The following is a 20,470-nucleotide window of genomic DNA, read 5'->3' on the forward strand; positions in this document are numbered from 1 at the left end:
CACATTCTGGAATTCCGTCCCTCGACCGCTCTGCTTCTCCACCTTACTCTTCTCCTTAAAATGCACCTCTTTGACCAAGCTATTGATCAATCCTCCTAATATTACTTTCTTTGGCTTGACATTCATTTTTTTCCTTACACATATGTGAAGTGCCTTTAGTCATTTTGTATGTTAAAGGCACTATATAAATGCAAGTTGTTGCTGTTGGTTGAAGTCTGTAAGTAGTAGAATCTAGGATATGTATATAACTAAATTGCCACCTTCAGCATTCATGATAGTATTTACTACATCATAATTTTAAAAGGCCAAGTGGCAGACAACTTTTTTTCCCTTCATATATTCTAATCAATTATGGTATTTATTGGAGGGTAGACACTGCACAAAATTGCATTATGACCGAATACTGACTGAAATGTTAAAAAAAACTGTAATTTGACTTTCCTTGATTGTGGAAACACCACACAGTATATACCAAAATGAAAGGGAACACAATTCACCCCCCAAAATTTTAATTGAAAAATGAATTGTTACTGAAAGTGAATTTACAAAAGCTTGAAAAGTACAAAATAAGGAAATTCTAACATATACTGAATGGCAGGAAGATAGACTTACGAGAAGTAGAAAAGTTAACAAAGACATTATATTAGTTTATAGAGTAAAATAGTGAGGTCGGTCTATCTATCAATTCTAACATGCAACCATCATCATTAGCCGCTGTTACCAAACTTGCCATAAGCACCAACCTAGCAATTAATGCACAATATTAATCGTACTTTTTTGCTGTGTTCTTTGAAACCTATGTCGGTCTGAGTTCGATGTGACAAAATTCAGACTTAGAAGCACAATGTAACATTGCTGTATGCCAATCAAGATGGCTCTAGCTCTTCACCATGCTCCTTAGCACAAGCAAGAATGTTCTATTAAATTATAGGATAACTTTACTTATGCTGGGAAGCATGGATATTAATCACCAGGATTTTATGATTTTCATTTGCTATGTGTTATTTTGGTGATTCTTGCACATTGTTTAGGAGTAAGAAAACTTGCTTGGTACTTAGCTGTCTGGTTCATTATGGGAGGAAAATAAAGGGACAATTTTTTCTCTTCATTCATTCTGGCAAGTGCTTAATTTCCAGGTGCAGCAAACAGAAAATAGGGATAGAGAGCCATTAGACGAGGTCTCCCACCCCATTATGCTGCCCCTGTATTTCCAGGGCTCCTACAAAGCAATGCAACTAGGCCTGTGCTTGCAGTAGGCGCAGGCAAAGCAATGCGTAATGAAATGGGAGGGGATGTTCCTTGGCTCCTGCCTCACTTTCCTCTGTGTGTTCCCTGGGGCATCTGAATGGAGGATGCCCAAAGAAAGCTGGTGGTGGGGCTTGTGCCAGGGTATGTGGAAACACCCCAATAGATTGAAAAATGTATTTATTTCCCTCAGTAGGGCAATCTTTGGACCTTGAGGCCTTCTGGCTGCTACTCTCCAGGACTGCAGCTTCAATCCTGTTGCTGCCCTTCAATTCCAGTGCAAAATCCTTCCAGGGAGGTAGCCTGCACTGGGAGACATAGAAATTCAACACACTCTTCTCTCTGCAGTGTTCCACTAGTACACTGTGTCTGTTCAGCACCCAGTGGGGGCCCAGAGAGGAATAGTTAATCTTTCATCTTAATTTATGAAGCTATTTGCTACCTAACTAGTAACTTCACAGATGAGGATACAACAAAATAGAATCAACTGTAACTATAACCAAGTAACTATAGCAATAAAATTTGGTGCACAATTTTGATTATGCAACGCAGGAAAAACTCAACAAAGCATAGGCCAATATATCCTGCAAGCTGTTACTATAGCAGAGTATGGAGGATGTTCAAACTAGGCTATTTCAGCTGACAACCTCAGCCTAATGCATTTGGGGAGGGCAAACAAGGCAAGGGAATACACAATAAATGGGAGGATACTGAGAGGTATAGAGGAACAAAGGGACCTTGGAGTGCATGTCCACAGATCCCTGAAGGTAGCAGAACAGGTAGATAAGGTAGTTAAAAAGGCACATGCGATACTTTCCTTTATTAGCCGAGGCATAGAATAAAAGAGAAGGGAGGTTATGCTAGAACTGTATAAAACACGAGTTAGGCCACAGCTAGAGTACTGCGTACAGTTCTGGTCACCACATTACAGGAAAGATGTGATTGCACTAGAGAAGGTACAGAATGTTGCCAGGACTGGAGAATTTTAGCTAAGAGGAAAGATTTGATAGGCTGGGGCTATTTTCCTTGGAACAGAGGAAGCTGAGGGGAGATTTTAATTGAGGTATATAAAATTATGACAGGACTAGATAGAGTGGATAGGGAGGACCTAGTTCCCTTCGCAGAGGGGTCAGTGACTAGGGGGCATAGATTTAAAGTAATTGGCAGAAGGATTAGACAGGAGCTGAAGAGAAATTTTATCACCCAGAGGGTGGTGGGGGTCTGGAACTCACAAGGTGATAGAGGCAGAAACCCCCAACTCATTTAAAAAGTACTCAGATGAGCACTTGATGTGCCGTAACCTATAGGGCTATGGACCAAGTGCTGGAAAGTGGGATTAAGCTGGATAGCTCTTTTTCGGCCGGCATGGACACGATGGGCTGAATGGCCTCCTTCTGTGCTGTAACTTTCTATGATTCATCAGGCTGATGATAAAATCACATCGAGGGATAGCTGCCTAGCAGTTTTATGGTTCTTGTACTGCACTTCTAATCCCTCCCCCTTTTTGGGAGCCAATTAAAGATGTCAAAAGATTAAAGGGATTTAGGAGCCCATGGGAACATCAACACCTACTTGCTCCTTTGTTATTTTCAAGACTGAGAAATTCTGCAGCCTTGCAAACTGAGACAATTTATTTGGGTTTGTACCCCATAATCTTTCTTTTCTCCTAGTAAAGATTTTTGTTATACTTGAGTGCACTTGATAATATTCAAGGTGAGGAAATGGCTGCTGATTGTTATTGGAAGCAGAGATACAATCATGAAGCATTTTGTGAGAATGGTATGAAAAGTTTATTTCATCTTCTTTTCATTTGCACATCGTTTTCAACCAACCAGTTTTATTGCCTCAGATTAATAGTAACTCCTGTTTCTTGGGGCCCGATATTAGGAGGGAGGCGGGTTGCCAGCAATGGGTCGACTGGGCGCGTGGGTAACCCGCCCTGTAAAATCGGTGGGTTCCCCACAAGATTGTAAGTAAACTGAAGCCACTTACCTTGGCTTCCAAGTTTTGCTCTGGAAAGCTGCACGGTGGGCAGACTGCGCACCCGCATCATAGGTTGTCAGCTGGAGGAGCCCTATTTAAAGGGGCAGTCCTCCGCTGATTGATGCTGCAGAAAAGAGCCAAAATTACAGCATGGAGCAGCCCAGGGGGAAGGCTGCTCCCAGGTTTAATGATGCCTCACTCCAGGTCCTACTGGATAGGGTGAGGAGGAGGGGGAGGACAGAGATCTTCTCCCCGGCAGACGGGAGGAAGTGGCCTGCCTCTGTCACCACAAAGGCCTGGCTCGAGGTGGCAAAGGAGGTCACCAGCACCATCCACGTATCTCACACCTGCATACAGTGCAGGAGGCGCTTCAATGACCCAAGTAGGTCAGCCGAAGTGAGTACACTTACTCATTCCCCTACACTCCGTCTGCCACATCACCGCCCCCACCCAACATCTCCTTCTGCACTGCCAACACTACTCTGTCACATCACCCCTCACACCCACTCAAAGCTCATCCTCATCTTACCTGCACTTACTCACCACTAACACTCAACCCAATCCTCATACAATCTCATGGCTCTATCTCATATTCACCCTCTGATGCATCTCTTTCACAGTCAGCCTCACCACACCTGCCACTACCTGTGCTGCAGCCACAGGGCATGCATCACATATGTGTAGTAGGAAGCGTTAAGGCAAAACGTGTCGTGAGCATGAAGGGGATACACAAGGGTGTTTGAGGGTTTGTCATAGTTTTTAAACTTATATTTGATTTCTGATCAACTCACATTACGTATTATATTGTCACTCCGATTGCCACGTCTTGGCCATTCTTGACTGGCTTGTGCAATAATGCCCTTTCATGAGACTCTCCACGAACACCCTTGATGCCACCCATTGGGTCACTCTACAGTGGGTGTATGTGTAGTTGCACGACTACTTTGTGCAGGTGCCTGTTGCGCAGCACTGTGTTGTGTAGCTCCACGTGGCAGAGGTGGACGACATGCCTGGCGAGGCGGGTGATGTTGCTCGTCCTCCAATGAAGTGATGAATGCAGCAATGGACCCCCCCCCCCCACCACCACCACATCCTGACGGTGTGAGTGTGAGGGGGTCCACAAAGTAGGTAAATGTGTTTGGACAGCAGAGTTTAGGGTATGATTTAATAATTTGGAGTGTGGAGACAATGGTGTGGCAGGCAAAACTTTGTTAGAGGTGACAGAGTGCCCTGCTGCAATGAATGAGGGTTTACCCCGCACCTGTTAAATGGACCTTTGCAGCTGCCACTGGCTGCTGGCTGCAACACGTCTGTTTAAACAGGGAGTGTTTTCCCCAGCATGGGAAACACGCTCTGGGTGGTCCAAAATCCGAATCCTCCTAAAATCTCCAACTAATGAGCTCTGTAAACGACCTCAAGGACCCAGATAATGATCTTAAGTGGGATCCCGCCGGCTTTGATTGCTGGTGGGAGTCCCGCATGTGGAGGCTGCGTGCGCACCGATTCGGGTCTTTGGGGAACCCGGAAGTGGGCGGGTTGGAGCCGGGCTCCGGACCTGCTCCGGGAATCCCCAATTTTAGGAGCCCCCCCACCCCCGCCACGAACACACCCGATCGGCCATCCAAAAATTGACCCCTTAATTTTAATTTTGAACTAGCAGGAAAAACCATCACACTTTTCCATTTTGAACCAGATGTGTGTGTTTGGCCATAGTCAGGAGGGGGAAGGTTTTTTTCCCGTGCACTGTGTATAACAAAATCTTAAACCTGTTCTTTATAAACGGTTTTGCGACACTTGGCACACAAAAGAAATCTTCCCCTATGGTATTATTCTCTTCATTTCACAAGCAGCACTGAAACTTTTGCATAGGATTTTGGACTCAGCCGTATGGTGCAGAAAGCATACATTTTTGTTGCTGCAGGTTTAATTTATAATATCTGTAAGCAGAACTGTGTGCATCTGCTCCGCAGTGCTGGCACCACATTGTAAAACTATAATGTCTGCCTGGCCTGCTCGAAGTCAACTCCCATGGAGTTATTTGCAAGCAAGCTAACTCCTAATTCCTATATTTGACATTTGGCCCTAATGAATAAAATTACTGTACATTACTGTATTTTCCTCAATTTTAACTTTATTCAGAAAAGGCAAGACTTCAATCCTACATTTTGGATAATTATGGCACAGTCGCCATTGGGACCAAAATCAGCAATGTCATCCTTATAGTTTTAGCAGCTTACAGATTTTTCTGTCAAGAAACATGATAGTGAATACAAAGATTGGTACCCTTACCATACATTCCTGCCACTCCTCTGGCAAACAAAGATTTTGTGGTACAGTTGTACAAAACTGCCATTATAAATTTCTATAAATTCTGCATTTTTAAAAATTTGGATATAACTATAATTTTATGCCCACATAAAATACCAGTATATTATATATTTTTTGATTTCCACAAGACGAATCTGTGACTGTCAACACACATATGTCTACAGATAGTCCAGACTGCACCATACTATGGACTTTTCAGGATCCTCAGCTTCACATTAAGTCTATCTCTGATTAAGAAGCATTTAAATCTATTAAAACAAAAATATAATTCCTTCACATTGTGTCCTTGAAATCCAAGTCAGTAAATAACTGGTCCAGTGACCCTTGCTGGAAATACTTGTGTGTGGACAGTCGATGAAGGCAGGATCAGACTCGGCTGTGATGCCCCTGCAGTTAAATAGCCTGCTGGCATTCACTGTCAAGGTTTAGAAACTGGAAGGTGACTAGTACATGTGGAACTGTACCCCATCAAACAGTCAAAGCCTTTAGAAGAGGGGAAAATTGTCAAAGAGAACAAAACAGATTGCTTGTTTTATTTTTAAAAATTACTGCAGTTTACATTAGTGAGGTGCACTATTGTAAAGTGCAGGTTACCAGTGGTGAGAGGTGCACTCCTTAAAGCAAGTGGTATTGTGTTTACAGCTGAATGCTGAAGATGGAGATGGTGCACAGTGTAAGTGTTAAAAAGCTATCATGAGAATTCTTAAATGTAATTTTATAGTGCTTCACATGGCACAGAGAAACTAAAATGTACTGGAGAACTACCAATATGAAATGTGACAAACCTCAGGGGGGAAAAAAATCAGGACTGAACATATAGTGGAGATGAACAGGGTAGTTATTTCCATGGCAACTCACCAGATGATGCTGGAGAGGTGGCGAGTCAATAGGCTTGTGGCTGTTGCTCTTGCTCTGATTGGCACTCACACTCTATTTAAGAGAAAGGGAAGCAAGAGAAAAAATAAGTAAAGCACGGCCATATCTTATGACCTTTTTTTGTGATTTTTATTCCTGTCCGAATGTGCTACCAAACGGCTGAACATATCGTGAACATTTTAAGACAAATCAAAAGGCAAACCTTAATGTCTTGCATGCGAGATTGCCAGTGCTCGGCCTCCTGAAAGAGATTGCATGATTACTGTTAAATCTTCTGTAAAAAAGAATCATTTTTCATCACTCAACCTATCAGCTTCTGAATTTAACAAAAAAAAGGACAGAGATCAGTTAGACTACAGATAATACAGCGTAGTCATTCTAAATTCCTGGCTCTTGCAATTAAGTCACTGGCATCCAAACACAAAATTCAAATATCTACAATAAACCTCAATCTCTGCTTACAATTCTAGCACTGAAAAGAAGTAAGTCATAGGACAGTTCAAGCTCCTTACAACGAATGGGTTGCTGTCTTTACAACATAGTCTCCCTTTAACCTCGAAAAATAAACAGAAACCATTTCCTATTCACTACTCAGTAGCAGTAAGCAGCTATCACAATTAGCATTTCCATCTGTCTTGAAATGTGATGACTTTAGAAATATTTCATGGATTTCTACCAAATTTGCTTCATGTATTCAAGAGATGAGTTTGATACCAGGCCAAATTCAATGATGTAATCAAGGCACTCAATACTTTTAGTTTCCACTGTGGTATCTTAGAGGCATTTATTATTGCTCTGATCTTAAAGCAAATTTCAGATTACAAAACCAAATTCAGTATAATGATTTTTATATATGAAACACAAATTCATGATTTTCAGCTTATTAATAGAATAATCTCTTACAGGTTACCGTAACAATTTCACTTAAGTCTTTAAGGAAAGTCTTTAAAGAATTCCTTTTGTAGAAACGTCTAACTAATTAACATTACAAATCCTTAAACTTCACAACAGAGTGTTGCTGGGTTCAGGAAGGGTCTGTAATCTCAAAATATCCAAACAAGGGTTTTACAATTTTATCTTTTTGCAACCGATTTTCTTGTGATAATATATAAGATGATATTGACATATTTGATTATGTAAACATGTTGTATAATAGAACTTAAGCTTGACTTGTGTTGCAAATTTCCAATATCTTTGAATACAATTTTTCATACTGACATAATTAAACATATTTGCAGGAAAAATATTGTGCCAGAATTATAATGAATCAACACAATCTGGTCCATAACCAGATTCATTGCAAACTGAACAAACTGACACCTCAAGAGTGTTAAGGGAGGAAGACTCTGCCAAAGACATTCACACCCTTTATTCTGCAAAGCTAATTTAACAGTGATGTATTAATAATGGCTGTGAATGACTAAATGTCTTGCTGGAAAAAAATAACACCAATGATGTATGTGATTAATACCATGCATTACCTCAAAATGTTTGTAATGTACATTCGCTGACATCATACTATAAGAGGTCTGAGGTGGCTTTTTTACTGGAAATTTAAGGTTACATTATATATGAGATGTTATCAAACCCTTGATTTTATTACTACTTTGCAACTCCCTCATACCTACCCACCAATCTATTCATAGCTTAGAAATGGTGCTTTTCCCCCCAATTTTATGCCATTGTTGTCCCTATAAACTGCGCATTCTTTTGCTATAATTATGTACCTCAGGTGCCAGACATCCATTGTGGGGTTGCATTTGTGCCATCACATACTCATTGTTCTTTGTTACCAGCTCTCTCCAATGCATTTAGTTCATGATGCAAACCATTTTTATAAACAGAAACAAGGAGTCAAATTATATATGCAAGTTAAAATATTCTCCTGCGTCATAAATAAATCTTTTCATCAAATAATGTAACACAATATTTCTTTTCTCCCAATTAACAGATGGTTGGTGGATAAACTACAGATGTGAATAGATGTCTCGTGGATTTTTAGGCTTGTATCTACATTCATGATTTTGCTACTGCAGGTGCTGGAAATCTGAAATTAAAACAGAAAATGCTGGAAACACTCAGCAGGCCAGGCAGCATCTGTGGAGAAAGGAAGGTATAGTTAACGTTAAATCGCCACAAAAGGTCATTGATCTGAAACGTTAACCCTACTTTCCTCTCCACACAAATGGTGCCTGATTTGGTGAGTGTTTCCAGCATTTTCTGTTTTAACTTCATTATTTTGCTACTTTATTGATACTCAGGATGAGTACAATCTGTATCTCACCCTGACCAGCCATTATTCTGTGTAGAATTACAATGTAACTTTTTGCATTGGTTATTCAAATTCCTTAATCTGTATTTACAGTAAAGGGCTGTAATTTCTAACAATGTGCTTGTCATTGTGTCATTACCTGTAGAATTCCATGCATTTCCCTCTTCAGTCTACCAAGGTCATGCAGCACATCAGTGGCTTTCTGTACAGCTGGGCTAGCTTTGCTAGCCGCTGATCCAGAACCCCTAGAGGGGGCTACAAAGGCTGTAAACGATTCAGTCAGCGGGTTGCCTGAGCTAAAAAGAAGCAAATGACATTCACCATCTGAAAACTGACATCAGTTGCATACTGAAATATATTAACCCCTTACAGATTACTGCATTTTCTTTAATATGGAACTATGATCATAAATGTTAAAAAGATGGAAGAAATTCAAAAACTATGCTAACAGTAGTTAGTGACTGATTAATACACATTTTCAATGCAAGAAAAAAATATTTAGTATTACGGCAGAATGAAGATAGCCAAATTCAGTTATTAGCATGCTGTCCATTTTTATTTATTGAAAAACTTCACTAGAGGATCATTCTGCTATCACTGGAATTATTCAATAGCCTTTTGACCATTTTTACAGTTATCTTGTCTAATTAGTAAACCCAATCTTTGTCAATACCATCCTAATACGTACAATACAGATGTTATGCTAAACACCCTTCCAATGTATTATACTTTTTAGGGCAAAAAATAGATATAGATGTTCATATTGTCATGTCAGCTGTGGTAGATCAAAGTTTAATTTTCTATACTGCACAAAGTGTGGAGCTTAAAAACCATTTTGATCTTCCATCTCATAAAAAAAATCTATATCAACCTTGACTGAACAATGATCTTTGTTTTTAACAGGTGAACAATATAAAATATTCTCATCATATTAATCTGTCTTTTCTCATTCAGATCCGAATGGAGCTGCTGTGCATTTCCAGTATTTTCTGGTTTTAATCATAAAATATTCTCAGCTATTTTGTTTAAGTACATTTAACAAAACAGAGTAAGAGCAGCTCAGCTGCTGATAGCATTAAGAATGGAATGGCGTACCAAGTGAATTAAATGCTCACTGGAGGACCAACTTTAAAATGTGATGGGAATGGGGAGAAGCCTGGTGGCTCACACAATGATAAACGCTACCATAGAGAGATAAGATGTACATCTATGCCCACAGTTTGCTTTTCAATATCCTGATCTCTGCCAGACATTGGCGGATGGCACTGATTAGGATTAGATAGGGGGAGGAGGAAAAGACTAAAAATGCTAGATGGCTCACAACCTGCACTGCTCTTGCGCATTTCCCAGTAGTACATTATTAAGCAGCACTGCAGAGAACTGCAACTACCTTCTTGTTTTGGGATTGGTGGGGGGAGGAGCTAAGGAGACTGTGGGGAAACAAGAGAATTTAATTTGAACCTCTGCAAAACCAGTTAGCAGTGTAAAGAACATCAGAAATCATCCATCAGTGCCTGTCCAAATACGCTTGTCTTTCACTTTAACATATTTTTCTTCCTTTATCTTTAATGGGGAAAACACGTTAAAGATAGGCTTGCAAAAAGTACCAAGCTGCAATTTGCATTAACAATATTTCTTCTCCACTATGCTGTACAGATTATAGATATATATAGCCAAAAGGATAGATATTTGTTTAATGCTACAAATATGAATATGAATGAAGGTTCACAGATATAAGTGAGGCTCATCAGTGCAAATAAATCCTATACACCAATCTTCTGCATGTGTACATTTGTCATGGCGTTCCAATTTTCATCCTGGATGCTTTGTGTGTGCGTTCCAGAGAAGAAAAAATGGATTGGTGTGCACAGAATGAAAACATTCCTGGCACTTTCGACCAATAGCTTCAGCAACAAATTGTCATTTCACAGACTCTGTCAGCGTGCCCCCACAGTGCCAGAGAAGGGCGACCTGGATATTTTCACACTGAGCCGTTTGGAGGATTCAAAGGTCAGACTTCAAAAGTATTATTTGCCTTCGAAAAAAATGAAACGAATGCAGCAGAATTTAAATCAAGCTGAGACATGGGCAGACAAGTCTGCTAGGAGTATAAATCACTACCATTGTATGTTGGTCTGTCTCAGGTTTTGTACAAAGTATGAAAGCACAAGTTCTCAGACAGATAAAGAAACTTTGTGAGTAAGGCATTTTTCCCCCCATTTTAATCGTTGGCAGAACTACACATGCATTTCTTGAAGACGCTTTGACCTTTTAAGCCATGGAAATGTCAGCAGCCATCTCCTGCTAAAATCTTCAAAGGCAAATCCTTTTTCCAATAGCCCCTTAACCCAATCCATCGATACCAATGCCCTGAAGTCTATGATATACACCATTCACTCAAGTTGCTAATGCTTGACTGCTCAGAATAAAAATTTACTGATGCATGTTTTTCCTTCATTCTCAAGCCAATGGTTTACAATTGACCTCAGGACCATCTATCACACTGATGCAAAAGAATCATTTACATCGATGGTATTCAGTTACAGTCACATTTTGTACCAAAAAAACTGCCACTTGGATTACTCCTGAACTTTGAACTGTGCCTATTGAAACAATCAGCGCTTTCATTTTTAAATTCTGGCTCAATTAGAAAGCACACTTGCCTTTTCTGAACGAAATAGGCAGCTTCCTGACCATTGCAGTTTGTTGGATCTGTATTGTTTTTCTTAACCTTGAAAATTTATGGGGCACCGGTGGCTCAGGAAGTTTATCAAGTAGTAGCAGCATCATACAGATCAGGATGTTACTCAAGTTTGATTCCCCAGTCTGTGTTTAGCTAGCTGATTTGAAGCAGAATGATGAGAGAGGCCTTTGCAGCCATAGGTTAGGAAGGAGAAAATTGACCCTGGTTCCCACTTTGATGGCTATCCAGTAATTCTTGTTGGAAGTCTATGTGCATTGATGTCCAATGACAAGAAGATTGAGCTTGGGTGTCGTTCCCACCACTACAGTTGAATAGCTTGCTAGCATTCAGATGAAGAATGGCCACTTAAGATTAGGTCCCGGAGAGTGTCTGGTGCCCAGAGAATTGTATTCCAGCAAGGAATTAATGCTTTCAGGAGAGGAAAAGGAAGCAAATGTGTGAGAAAAGATGAAAAATATGAATTTATTTAGTCTGCATACGTCGTGTCTTTTCCATTTATGTTCAAATATCTCTTCTAAGACTGATTAAATCACATGTTTTGAACAGCTGAAAACTGTTAGTAATTAACCTAATTTTACCAAGTCAGTTGCAGGCAACAAAATATTCAACACTGCAATATTTTTGCCTGCCCTTTCCCATTAATTTATTTTTGTACATAAGAACCCAGAAGATATTAGTGCATTGCGATGGAAATCTGATTGAAACCAGCGCTATTCAATTCCCCTGCAAATGGTAAACAGCTTTTGCCTCGGGGGAGTTTCCATTCGCAGAAGCAGCTTCCAATAACTGTCTTGAATGTGCCTCGCAATCCTCTGTACACAATCTACTCACTGCATGCTAAATGGTTCATCAGTCAGTGAATCTAGGTTTTAGGTCCTGCATATCATATTACACTTTACTTCAGTCACTAAAAACATTTTGTTGATGTACGCTGTATACCAAGGCAGCAAACAGATGTTGGGCTGAAGCCATTAGCTCTACAAAACTCATCACACAATCTCTCTTTGGTTGGCCTACATAAGTTAAATTTAGAAGGTGGCAATATACAAAACTAGACAATATGCTGTTACGTGTCTCAGTGTACCTGCAAAATCAAAGCAATTTAAAATAAATCTAATGAAAAATAGAGCTGCTCAGGAGCTATCTGGAAACATTGGATTCTTTGAGACCTGAATTTAATTCTGTCTTGACAGAAATGTGTGCTTGCTCTCTCTGGTAAGAAGATTTCAGACATAAGATAGCAAAATTACCTGGTTGGGTTGGAGGCAACATTTTTTCCCCATTGTCATAATGGTCAAAGGAAAAAGCTTACCTCAAACATTAAAAAGAGTTCTAAAGAAAGCATTCGCAAATCAGTAAAGCATAAGACAAATGTCGACAAAAGAAATGTTTGGAAAGGGGAGACGTCTCCAAAACCTCATGTAAACAAAGTGTGCATTGTGACTTGGATTATAAACCAATGCAAGATGATGTTATTATATTTCTCTTTACTGTCTTCTATGTGCAGTAAATTTATGTTGAAACTGCAGACTACATACAGTTAATTCACTGTGATGTCATCCTGCTCAAAACTCACTGCAGGAAAGAGCAGAGCCGCCCAGTTACAATATTGCAAAGCTGGATTCCTTCAAAACACAGCCGCACAGGGTTCAAGACATTTGGGAAAGTTTTAGCTAATTCTTAGGTGGGCTCAAGTTCCTCTTTATATAATCACAGATCATATAAAAATAAGGTTGAAACTTTTTTTCCTTAGGCAGGATTCAAATTTTATTAAGCCAATACTTCAACACTGCGGTGAAAGTAAATGGTTTTATACATGAAATCTTTTTTCAGGGCTAAAGTAGGGTTTGATCTCATTAGAATTTATTGTAAAGATGTTGCAAGAATATGCAGAAAATTCATCGACAATATTATGGCTTTAGATTTGGCAATAAGCTGTTGAATTACGTTGTTAAATATTTTGTCTGCCATGCTTGGCAGATGACTCGGTAAATTTATCCAGCAAGTATCTGAGCTATACAGCAACAATTTGCATTCATATAGCACCTTTAATATCGTAAAATGTCCCAAGGCGTCTCACAGGGGCGATATCAAACAAAATTTGGCATCGAGCCACATAGGAGATATTAGGACAGGTGACCTGGTCAAAGAGGTAGGTTTTAAGGAGCGTCTTAAAGGAGGAAAGAGAGGTAGAGAGGCGGAGAGGTTTAGGGAGCTCAGCCGCCAATGGTGGAGCGATTAAAATCGGGGATGTGCAAGAGGTCAGAATTGGAGCAGCCCAGAGATCTCGGAGGATTGTAGGGCTGGAGAAGGTTACAGAGATAGGAAGGGGTGAGGCCATGGAAGGATTTGAAAACAAGGATGAAAATTTTAAAATCAAGGCATTGCTGTTCCGGAAGCCAAAGCAAGTCAGCGAGTACAGGGCTGATGGGTGAACGGGGCTTGGCGCGAGTTGGGATGCGGGTGGCAGAGTTTTGAATGAGCTCAAGTTTACGAACATGCATGGTGGGAGGCCGGCCAAGGGAGCATTGAAATAGTCAAGTCAAGAGGTAACAAAGGCATGAATGAGGGTTTCAGCAGCAGATAAGCTGAGGCAGGGGTGGAGATGGGTGATGTTACAGAGGTTTAATGGTGTCGGAGAGAATATGGGGTCAGAAGCTCAGTTCACAGTCATATAGGACTCCAAGGTTGCGAACGGTCTGGTCAATAGCTATACAACAACTTGCACTTATATAGCGCCTTTAACATAGCAAAATGTCCCAAGGTGTTTAACAAAAGGGACAGGTGGGGAACTAGTTTCAATCTCTGGCCCGTGCTGCGTTTGCTGTTTCCAGCCAGGGTGGTAATAGACCAACTGTAGTTTACCTCAAGCAGGGGAAAAAGTGGACAGGATTCTCGTTCCTGGGCGCTATCTAGTGAATCCTGCTTAAAAGTGAGCACATGTGGGTGGTCAGGGGAGGAGGGAAGTGGAGAACATTGGTGAGAAAAAGACAAATTGGTCTGTCTAGAAATTTACTTTTGACTAGTACTGTACATCCTAATTGACATTTCAAAAGCCATTCAATATGATACATTGACACTGATGATGATGTACTGTTCAGCACCTACGCCCCTACACTGTAAAGTCAAAAGTAGAGGACACACAATAAGGAACAGTGGCTATCTAGTCTTTACAAAGGAGTGAAGAAGGTTTTCCTCAAGTGTACAATAAACTGGCACTGATGGTTTATGTTGCTTTTATAGGATGTGTGGGATTATTTTCTTCAAAAATATAGTGTTCGTTTTTAATTTAATTTTGATGGAAATTATTACAAGCACAGAGAGCACTTCATTACTCTTGATCATTTTCTGTGTTATTCGGCCCTCTCCTGACCTGACAGCCCACCATTTTGAAAATTCCTTAAGAAGGGATCAAATGTTTCATTCACAACACAATCTTGGCCCAAATTCCACCACTTTCACCAGCAAGTCATGGAGACAGTACAAATGTTACCTCTGGGACTCTAAATAACTACAAACAGCATTAAACTGTCTTTCCAAATTCAATGTCAGCTGGATGGAGAAAAAAGCAATTCTATACTCTCATGTAGCACCTGAATATGGCTGATTTACAGCAGAGATATTGCTAGGTCCTGACAGAAAAGTAATTTCAGTCATGATGCTCACACTCATGGGATTTTTTAATTTTACATTCATTTGTGAGGACACAAGTTCATCACACAGAAAATATTAAAACACATGTTGTGTAACTACTATTACTAACTGCAGACCACAAGCTCCTCATACAGCTGGAAGAAGTTGCTAAGAGTCTGAAAGTAATTTAAGTTCCACTTGATTTTCCTAAGTTCAAGCCAGTTTTGGATAACAGCTGCTTGTGAACAGTCTTTTTTACAAATATGCATTTGATGAAAACACACATGCATCATTAACAGTCGCGTGGATTTTTAAAAAGGAACTATAATGACTACATGATATTTCTCTTTTAAAATAACACAAATAACCCCTTGTGTTATTTTGATTTTAGTAGGATACAGAATTATCTTCAGCCCAACTATGGCATGACTGAGCCCTGTTTAGCTCCCACCAGAAACTCTGCCCCTTAGCGCTTGATTCTATCCCAGTTCCCAGCTGCTTGCTCAGGTTGAGTCCAATGGTTCACAACATGTATGACCCTGAACTAAGCTTCAAATCCCATACCAGTCTATCACTGAGAATGGCTACATCCACCTCGATAACACTGCCTCTCCATCCCCACTGCTGAGACCCTCATTCACAACTTGATAATTGCCAGGCTCAACTTCTCCTCATTGTCCACCCTCCACCCCCGCCCCCCAGCCCATACATAAACTCTAACTCATCCAGAACTCTGCCGCCCAGACCCTATCTTGTACTAACTCCTGCTTTACACTTTACACTAGTTTCACAAATATCCACTTCTTCCCTGTCTCAATCATATTGATTTCAAAATCCTTGTCTTCACCTTTTAATTTCTTCACCATCCTACCTCTACGATTTCTTCCAGTCCCACTTCTTGGCTCACAACCTCTTCTCTTAAACTTGCATCCCTTTTCCCTCCTTTCCACCATCAGAGGAGGAAGTCTTCATCCATCACATGCCAGCATTTGGAAATTTTCTTCCAAATTCCCTCTGCCTTGTTGCATTTCTCTTCACCTTCACACGCCTACTCAAAATTGACACTTTTGAACTTGCCTTTAGTCACCTTCCCTAACTTTTACTTCCAATTCCTGCTCAGTGAGCAACTCTCTCCTTTGTGAAGCACCTTAGACATTTCGCTTTATTGAACATGCTGGATAAGTGCAAGCTGTTATTGCACAACCAACGTGATCCTTTCCAAGATGGATTACTTGTACTTTTAAATTTCGCTTTTCCACATTAACTCAAGGAATACACACAAAAATCCCCGTCATTTATGTGCAAATAATCCTAGCACATTTCATATCTAAAAAAACCATTATTTTTAAAGAATACTGTAGTCAAAAAGCACCCATATCATAGAATAGTACAGCATAACCAAGTCTTTACTGGTGTTTTTCTCCACATGAATCTCTAATTGAATCTCACTCTCCCGTTCATTCCTAAACTATTTAGCATTTTTCTTTTTCAAGCAACTATCTGATTCCCTTTTAAAAAGTTGATGGATTCTGCTTCAATAATGACTTCTGGCAGAAAATTCCAAATTCTAACCCACCTTCTAATTTCCACTTAAATTCTCTTTCTGGTTACCTTAAATTTATGTCCTTGAGGTTTGTCCTGGTATATTACATACAACATATTTATGACTTCAATGAAGTGCAGTAGTTTACAAAAATATCTGTGGTATATATTAATGATATGGACTTGAATGTAGGGGGCTTGATCAAGAAGTTTGCAGATGATACAAAAATTGGCCGTGTGGTTGATAGTGAGGAGGAAAGCTGTAGTCTGCAGGAAGATATCAATAGACTGGTCAGGTAGGCAGAAAAGTGGCAAATGGAATTCAATCCAGAGAAGTGTGAGGTAATGCATTTGGGGAGGGCAAACAAGGCAAGGGAGTACACAATGAATGGGAGGATACTGAGAGGTATAGAGGAACAAAGGGATCTTGGCGTGCATGTCCACAGATCCCTGAAGGTAGCAGGACAGGTAGATAAGGTGGTTAAAAAGGCATATGGGATACTTTCCTTTATTAGCCGAGGCATAGAATATGAGAAGGGAGGTTATGCTGGAACTGTATAAAGCATTGGTTATGCCACAACTTGAGTACTGCGCACAGTTCTGGTCACCACATCACAGGAAAGATGTGATTGTACTAGAGAGGGTACAGAGGAGATTTACGAGGATGCTGTCAGGGCTGGAGAATTTTAGCTATGAAAAAAGATTGGATAGGCTGGGGTTGTTTTCTTTGGAACAAAGGAGGCCGAGGGGAGATTCAATTGTGGTGTATAAAATTATGACAGAACGAGATAGATTGCATAGGGAACACCGATTTCCCTTAGCAGAGGAGTCAGTGACCAAGGGGCATAGATTTAAAGTAATTGGTAGAAGGATTAGAGGGGAGCTGAGGAGAAATTTTTTCACCCAGAGGTGGGGGTCTGCAACTCACTGACTGAAAGGGTGGTAGAGGCAGAAACCTTCAACTCATTTAAAAAGTACTTGATGTGCACTTGAAGTGCCGTAACCTTGAGGGCTACGGACCATGTGCTGGAAAGTGGGATTAAGCTGGATAGCTCTTTTTCGGCCAGCACGGACACAATGGGCTGAATGGTCTCCTTCTGTGCTGTAACTTTCTACGATTCTATGATTTTATTTGTGTATGCAGTGTCCCAGTAACAGCAGTTGAAGCAGTTGTGATCGTCCCTTTAAATGCTAGCAGCTGCTGATCAAAGTATGTAACGAGAGCCGTAAGTTGTCACTACTTTGCTAGATGGAAGCTACCGTCCATCACAGAAATACAGACATGGGAGCAGCTAAACACTTGCCCACTGCTCCCAGGTATAAGGGAAGGAGACTTGAAGAGATAGGAAGACAGTCAAACAATTCAATTCTAGGTCTGAGCTGAGGTAGCTGGTCTTGACTGGGGTAGCAGTAGGGGCACAACAATTGCCTTCAGCATTCCTAGGGTAGGGAGGGGGAAATTGGCCAGGATTCCTGCTGCTTACTGCTGTCCAGCAGCCTCTACTGGATGTGCCCTGTGTGGATCTCAAGTGAGGACAGAATTGGGTTCAGCTGTAATGTTCCTTGCTGTGTAAAGACCAGCCAACACTAATTGTTGAGGCTCCCTCATAAATAATGCATTTGAGTGAGGGGCAGTGAGGAGCCCAGGAAGGAGGCAGCACCTTCAGGAGAGATGGTGAGGGGAGAAAATTGCCAGAAAAAATATAAAATAACTAAAATGGCGATAATGTTGCTGCCCCTTTTTTTCTTTGAAATTCTTGCATGAGACACCCCATTCTTTTTCCATTCTGTACAATGTCAACTGTGAATTGTGCCAGTATTTGTTTTAATGTATTTTAAAATGTAGCTGCAGAATTTTACAGATCAGCACACTCTAATATGGAGTCTAACCACTAACACATGAAAAACGTTTTTAAAAAGTCAAAAAGCAAAAGCTATGCACAGTGAAGTTCATTGTGGTTCATCAGCTCCAGGCTACCAGGTTTAAGAAGTTAGCTATCTGTTTGTCTGTTTCAAGTTCAAAATGTGCCGAAATATCACAATTTTACCAGATGAAGATTGGAGACAGACTTTTGTTGTCCAACTAACAAACTTTATTCACTTCAGCTACAATCATTTTCCAGTGATCTAACAAATTTGGCAAGTTGATAACCTGACATCAATGTCAATGGAAACATTCCTCTCTCCTTGATACAAGTCACGCAACATTTACAGCACCTATAAGCTTACTTTTCCCTTCCCATCTTCTACAGACAGCACCCAAAGAACACCATATAACTAAAATCTCTTATCTCCAACCTTGCTCCTTTTTTAGTGTGTATCCTACAAACACCTATAACCGAGACAGCCTCCTTTTAATCCCTTCCCTCTTGCCCACTCCTTCCCAAATACATGCACAGAACTACTTATTTGATTAAATAAGTACAAACAAGGACTTAAAACTTCATGACTCTTTAATGATTGAGAATTTAAATCACTGTGATTCCTCCCTTCCCCCTTCCCCCACCCCCCACCCCACTGAGGATATATTTTAAAAAATAATTTTTGTTTTATAAATAACTGGACTGGCACATCCCAAACTAAACTGGTCTTAGCTCTCTCCATGATATTATTGTGTCTGTCTCTGAAGGACATCCTGAATGAGAACCTGAGTCAGACTGCATGTTTACCTGAAAAATCACTATTTGCTCTGCTTCAAGATGGTGGGCCTGACAAAGGTCCTGGAATGGGTCCAGTAGACTGCATTTTGTTTTTGTCTATGAAAGCTTGAAAAATATACACAGAAACTTTTTCAAATTAACTGCAGAATCATTTATAATTACCACAAACAATGCACTATTAATGCACATTAATTTAATTAGTATAATTCAGGGTAGAAATGGAACATTCAATTTTTCCCAGCAAAATCTTTCTGTTAGCAAGGCAATGTTCTGTAATAAGTTCTGCTAACAGTAAATGTCTCTATAGAAAGTGCACAGCTGAGGCAAAGAATTCTAGCACTGAATTTGAGCATCCAATATGGGTGAGTACACTGTTGTCCAGAAACTTAGATAAGATCCATGCTGTGGTACAAGTAACACATTATATGTAATATATCACTTGTTGGCATGCAACTTGGTACTGATCATTCCACACAGCCAAAGCAATATTTGTGATCATGTGCAAGTTATGTGACCACTGTGTGCTTTCTTGCAAAGACTATTGTATTAGAAAGAAGAACTTGCATATATTTTGCATCTTTCACGCTCTCAGGACGTTCCAAAGCACTTCATGGTCAATGAAGCATTTTTGAAGTGTAGTCACTGTTGCAATGTAGGGAAACACAGCAGCTGATTTGCGCACAATAAGGTCCCACAAACAGCAATGAAGTAAATGACCAGATAATCTGTTTTAGTGACACTGGTTAAGGGATAAATGTTGGCCAGGACACCAGGAGAACTCCCCTTCTTTTCATTGAATAGTACACAGGATAGGGTAGATGAGGTCTCAGTTTAACATCTCATCTGAAAGATGGCACCTCCGACAGTGCAGCACTCCCTCCCTACTGCACTGAAGTGTCAGCCTGGACCATGTGCTCAAGTCTCTGGAGGTGGGGCTTGAACCCATGACCTTCTAAATTACAAGGCAAGAGTGCAACCCATGAACCAAAGCTGACATACAATTAATTTAAAAACAAACACACTTTCTTCAAAGTAAAAGCACAATAAACCCTGAAATGTGACAGTTTGCCCCAGAGGCAGCCCCTTAATAAAAGATAAAAGCTAATTTTGCTCTTTAATATCCCCCCTATGACAACTCCACTTTGCAGAAGCAGGCTGAAAATATCTGAATGAGAACCAAGTTTGGAGTCCATTTTAGCAAAAACCATTACTCATCTTTAAAATATT

The 20,470-nt window shown here is 40.3% G+C and overlaps 1 protein-coding gene across 3 annotated transcripts in view; it reads right to left on the minus strand.

The window, feature by feature from the left end:
- The window catches only part of kiaa0586 (KIAA0586 ortholog), a 419,966-nt gene that overhangs the window by 229,206 nt on the left and 170,290 nt on the right, over window positions 1–20,470 (minus strand). For all 3 annotated transcript variants that reach the window (XM_067991527.1, XM_067991529.1, XM_067991528.1), the window contains 3 exons: window positions 8,844–9,000; window positions 6,635–6,673; window positions 6,415–6,486 (listed from right to left, as the gene is read on the minus strand). In XM_067991527.1, the coding sequence (XP_067847628.1) occupies window positions 6,415–6,486; window positions 6,635–6,673; window positions 8,844–9,000 (268 nt within the window). The remainder of the gene's footprint in view (window positions 1–6,414; window positions 6,487–6,634; window positions 6,674–8,843; window positions 9,001–20,470) is intronic.

The sequence above is a fragment of the Heptranchias perlo genome, chromosome 10 (genome assembly GCF_035084215.1).
Source record: "Heptranchias perlo isolate sHepPer1 chromosome 10, sHepPer1.hap1, whole genome shotgun sequence".
In the NCBI taxonomy this organism is placed as follows: Eukaryota; Metazoa; Chordata; class Chondrichthyes; order Hexanchiformes; family Hexanchidae; genus Heptranchias; species Heptranchias perlo.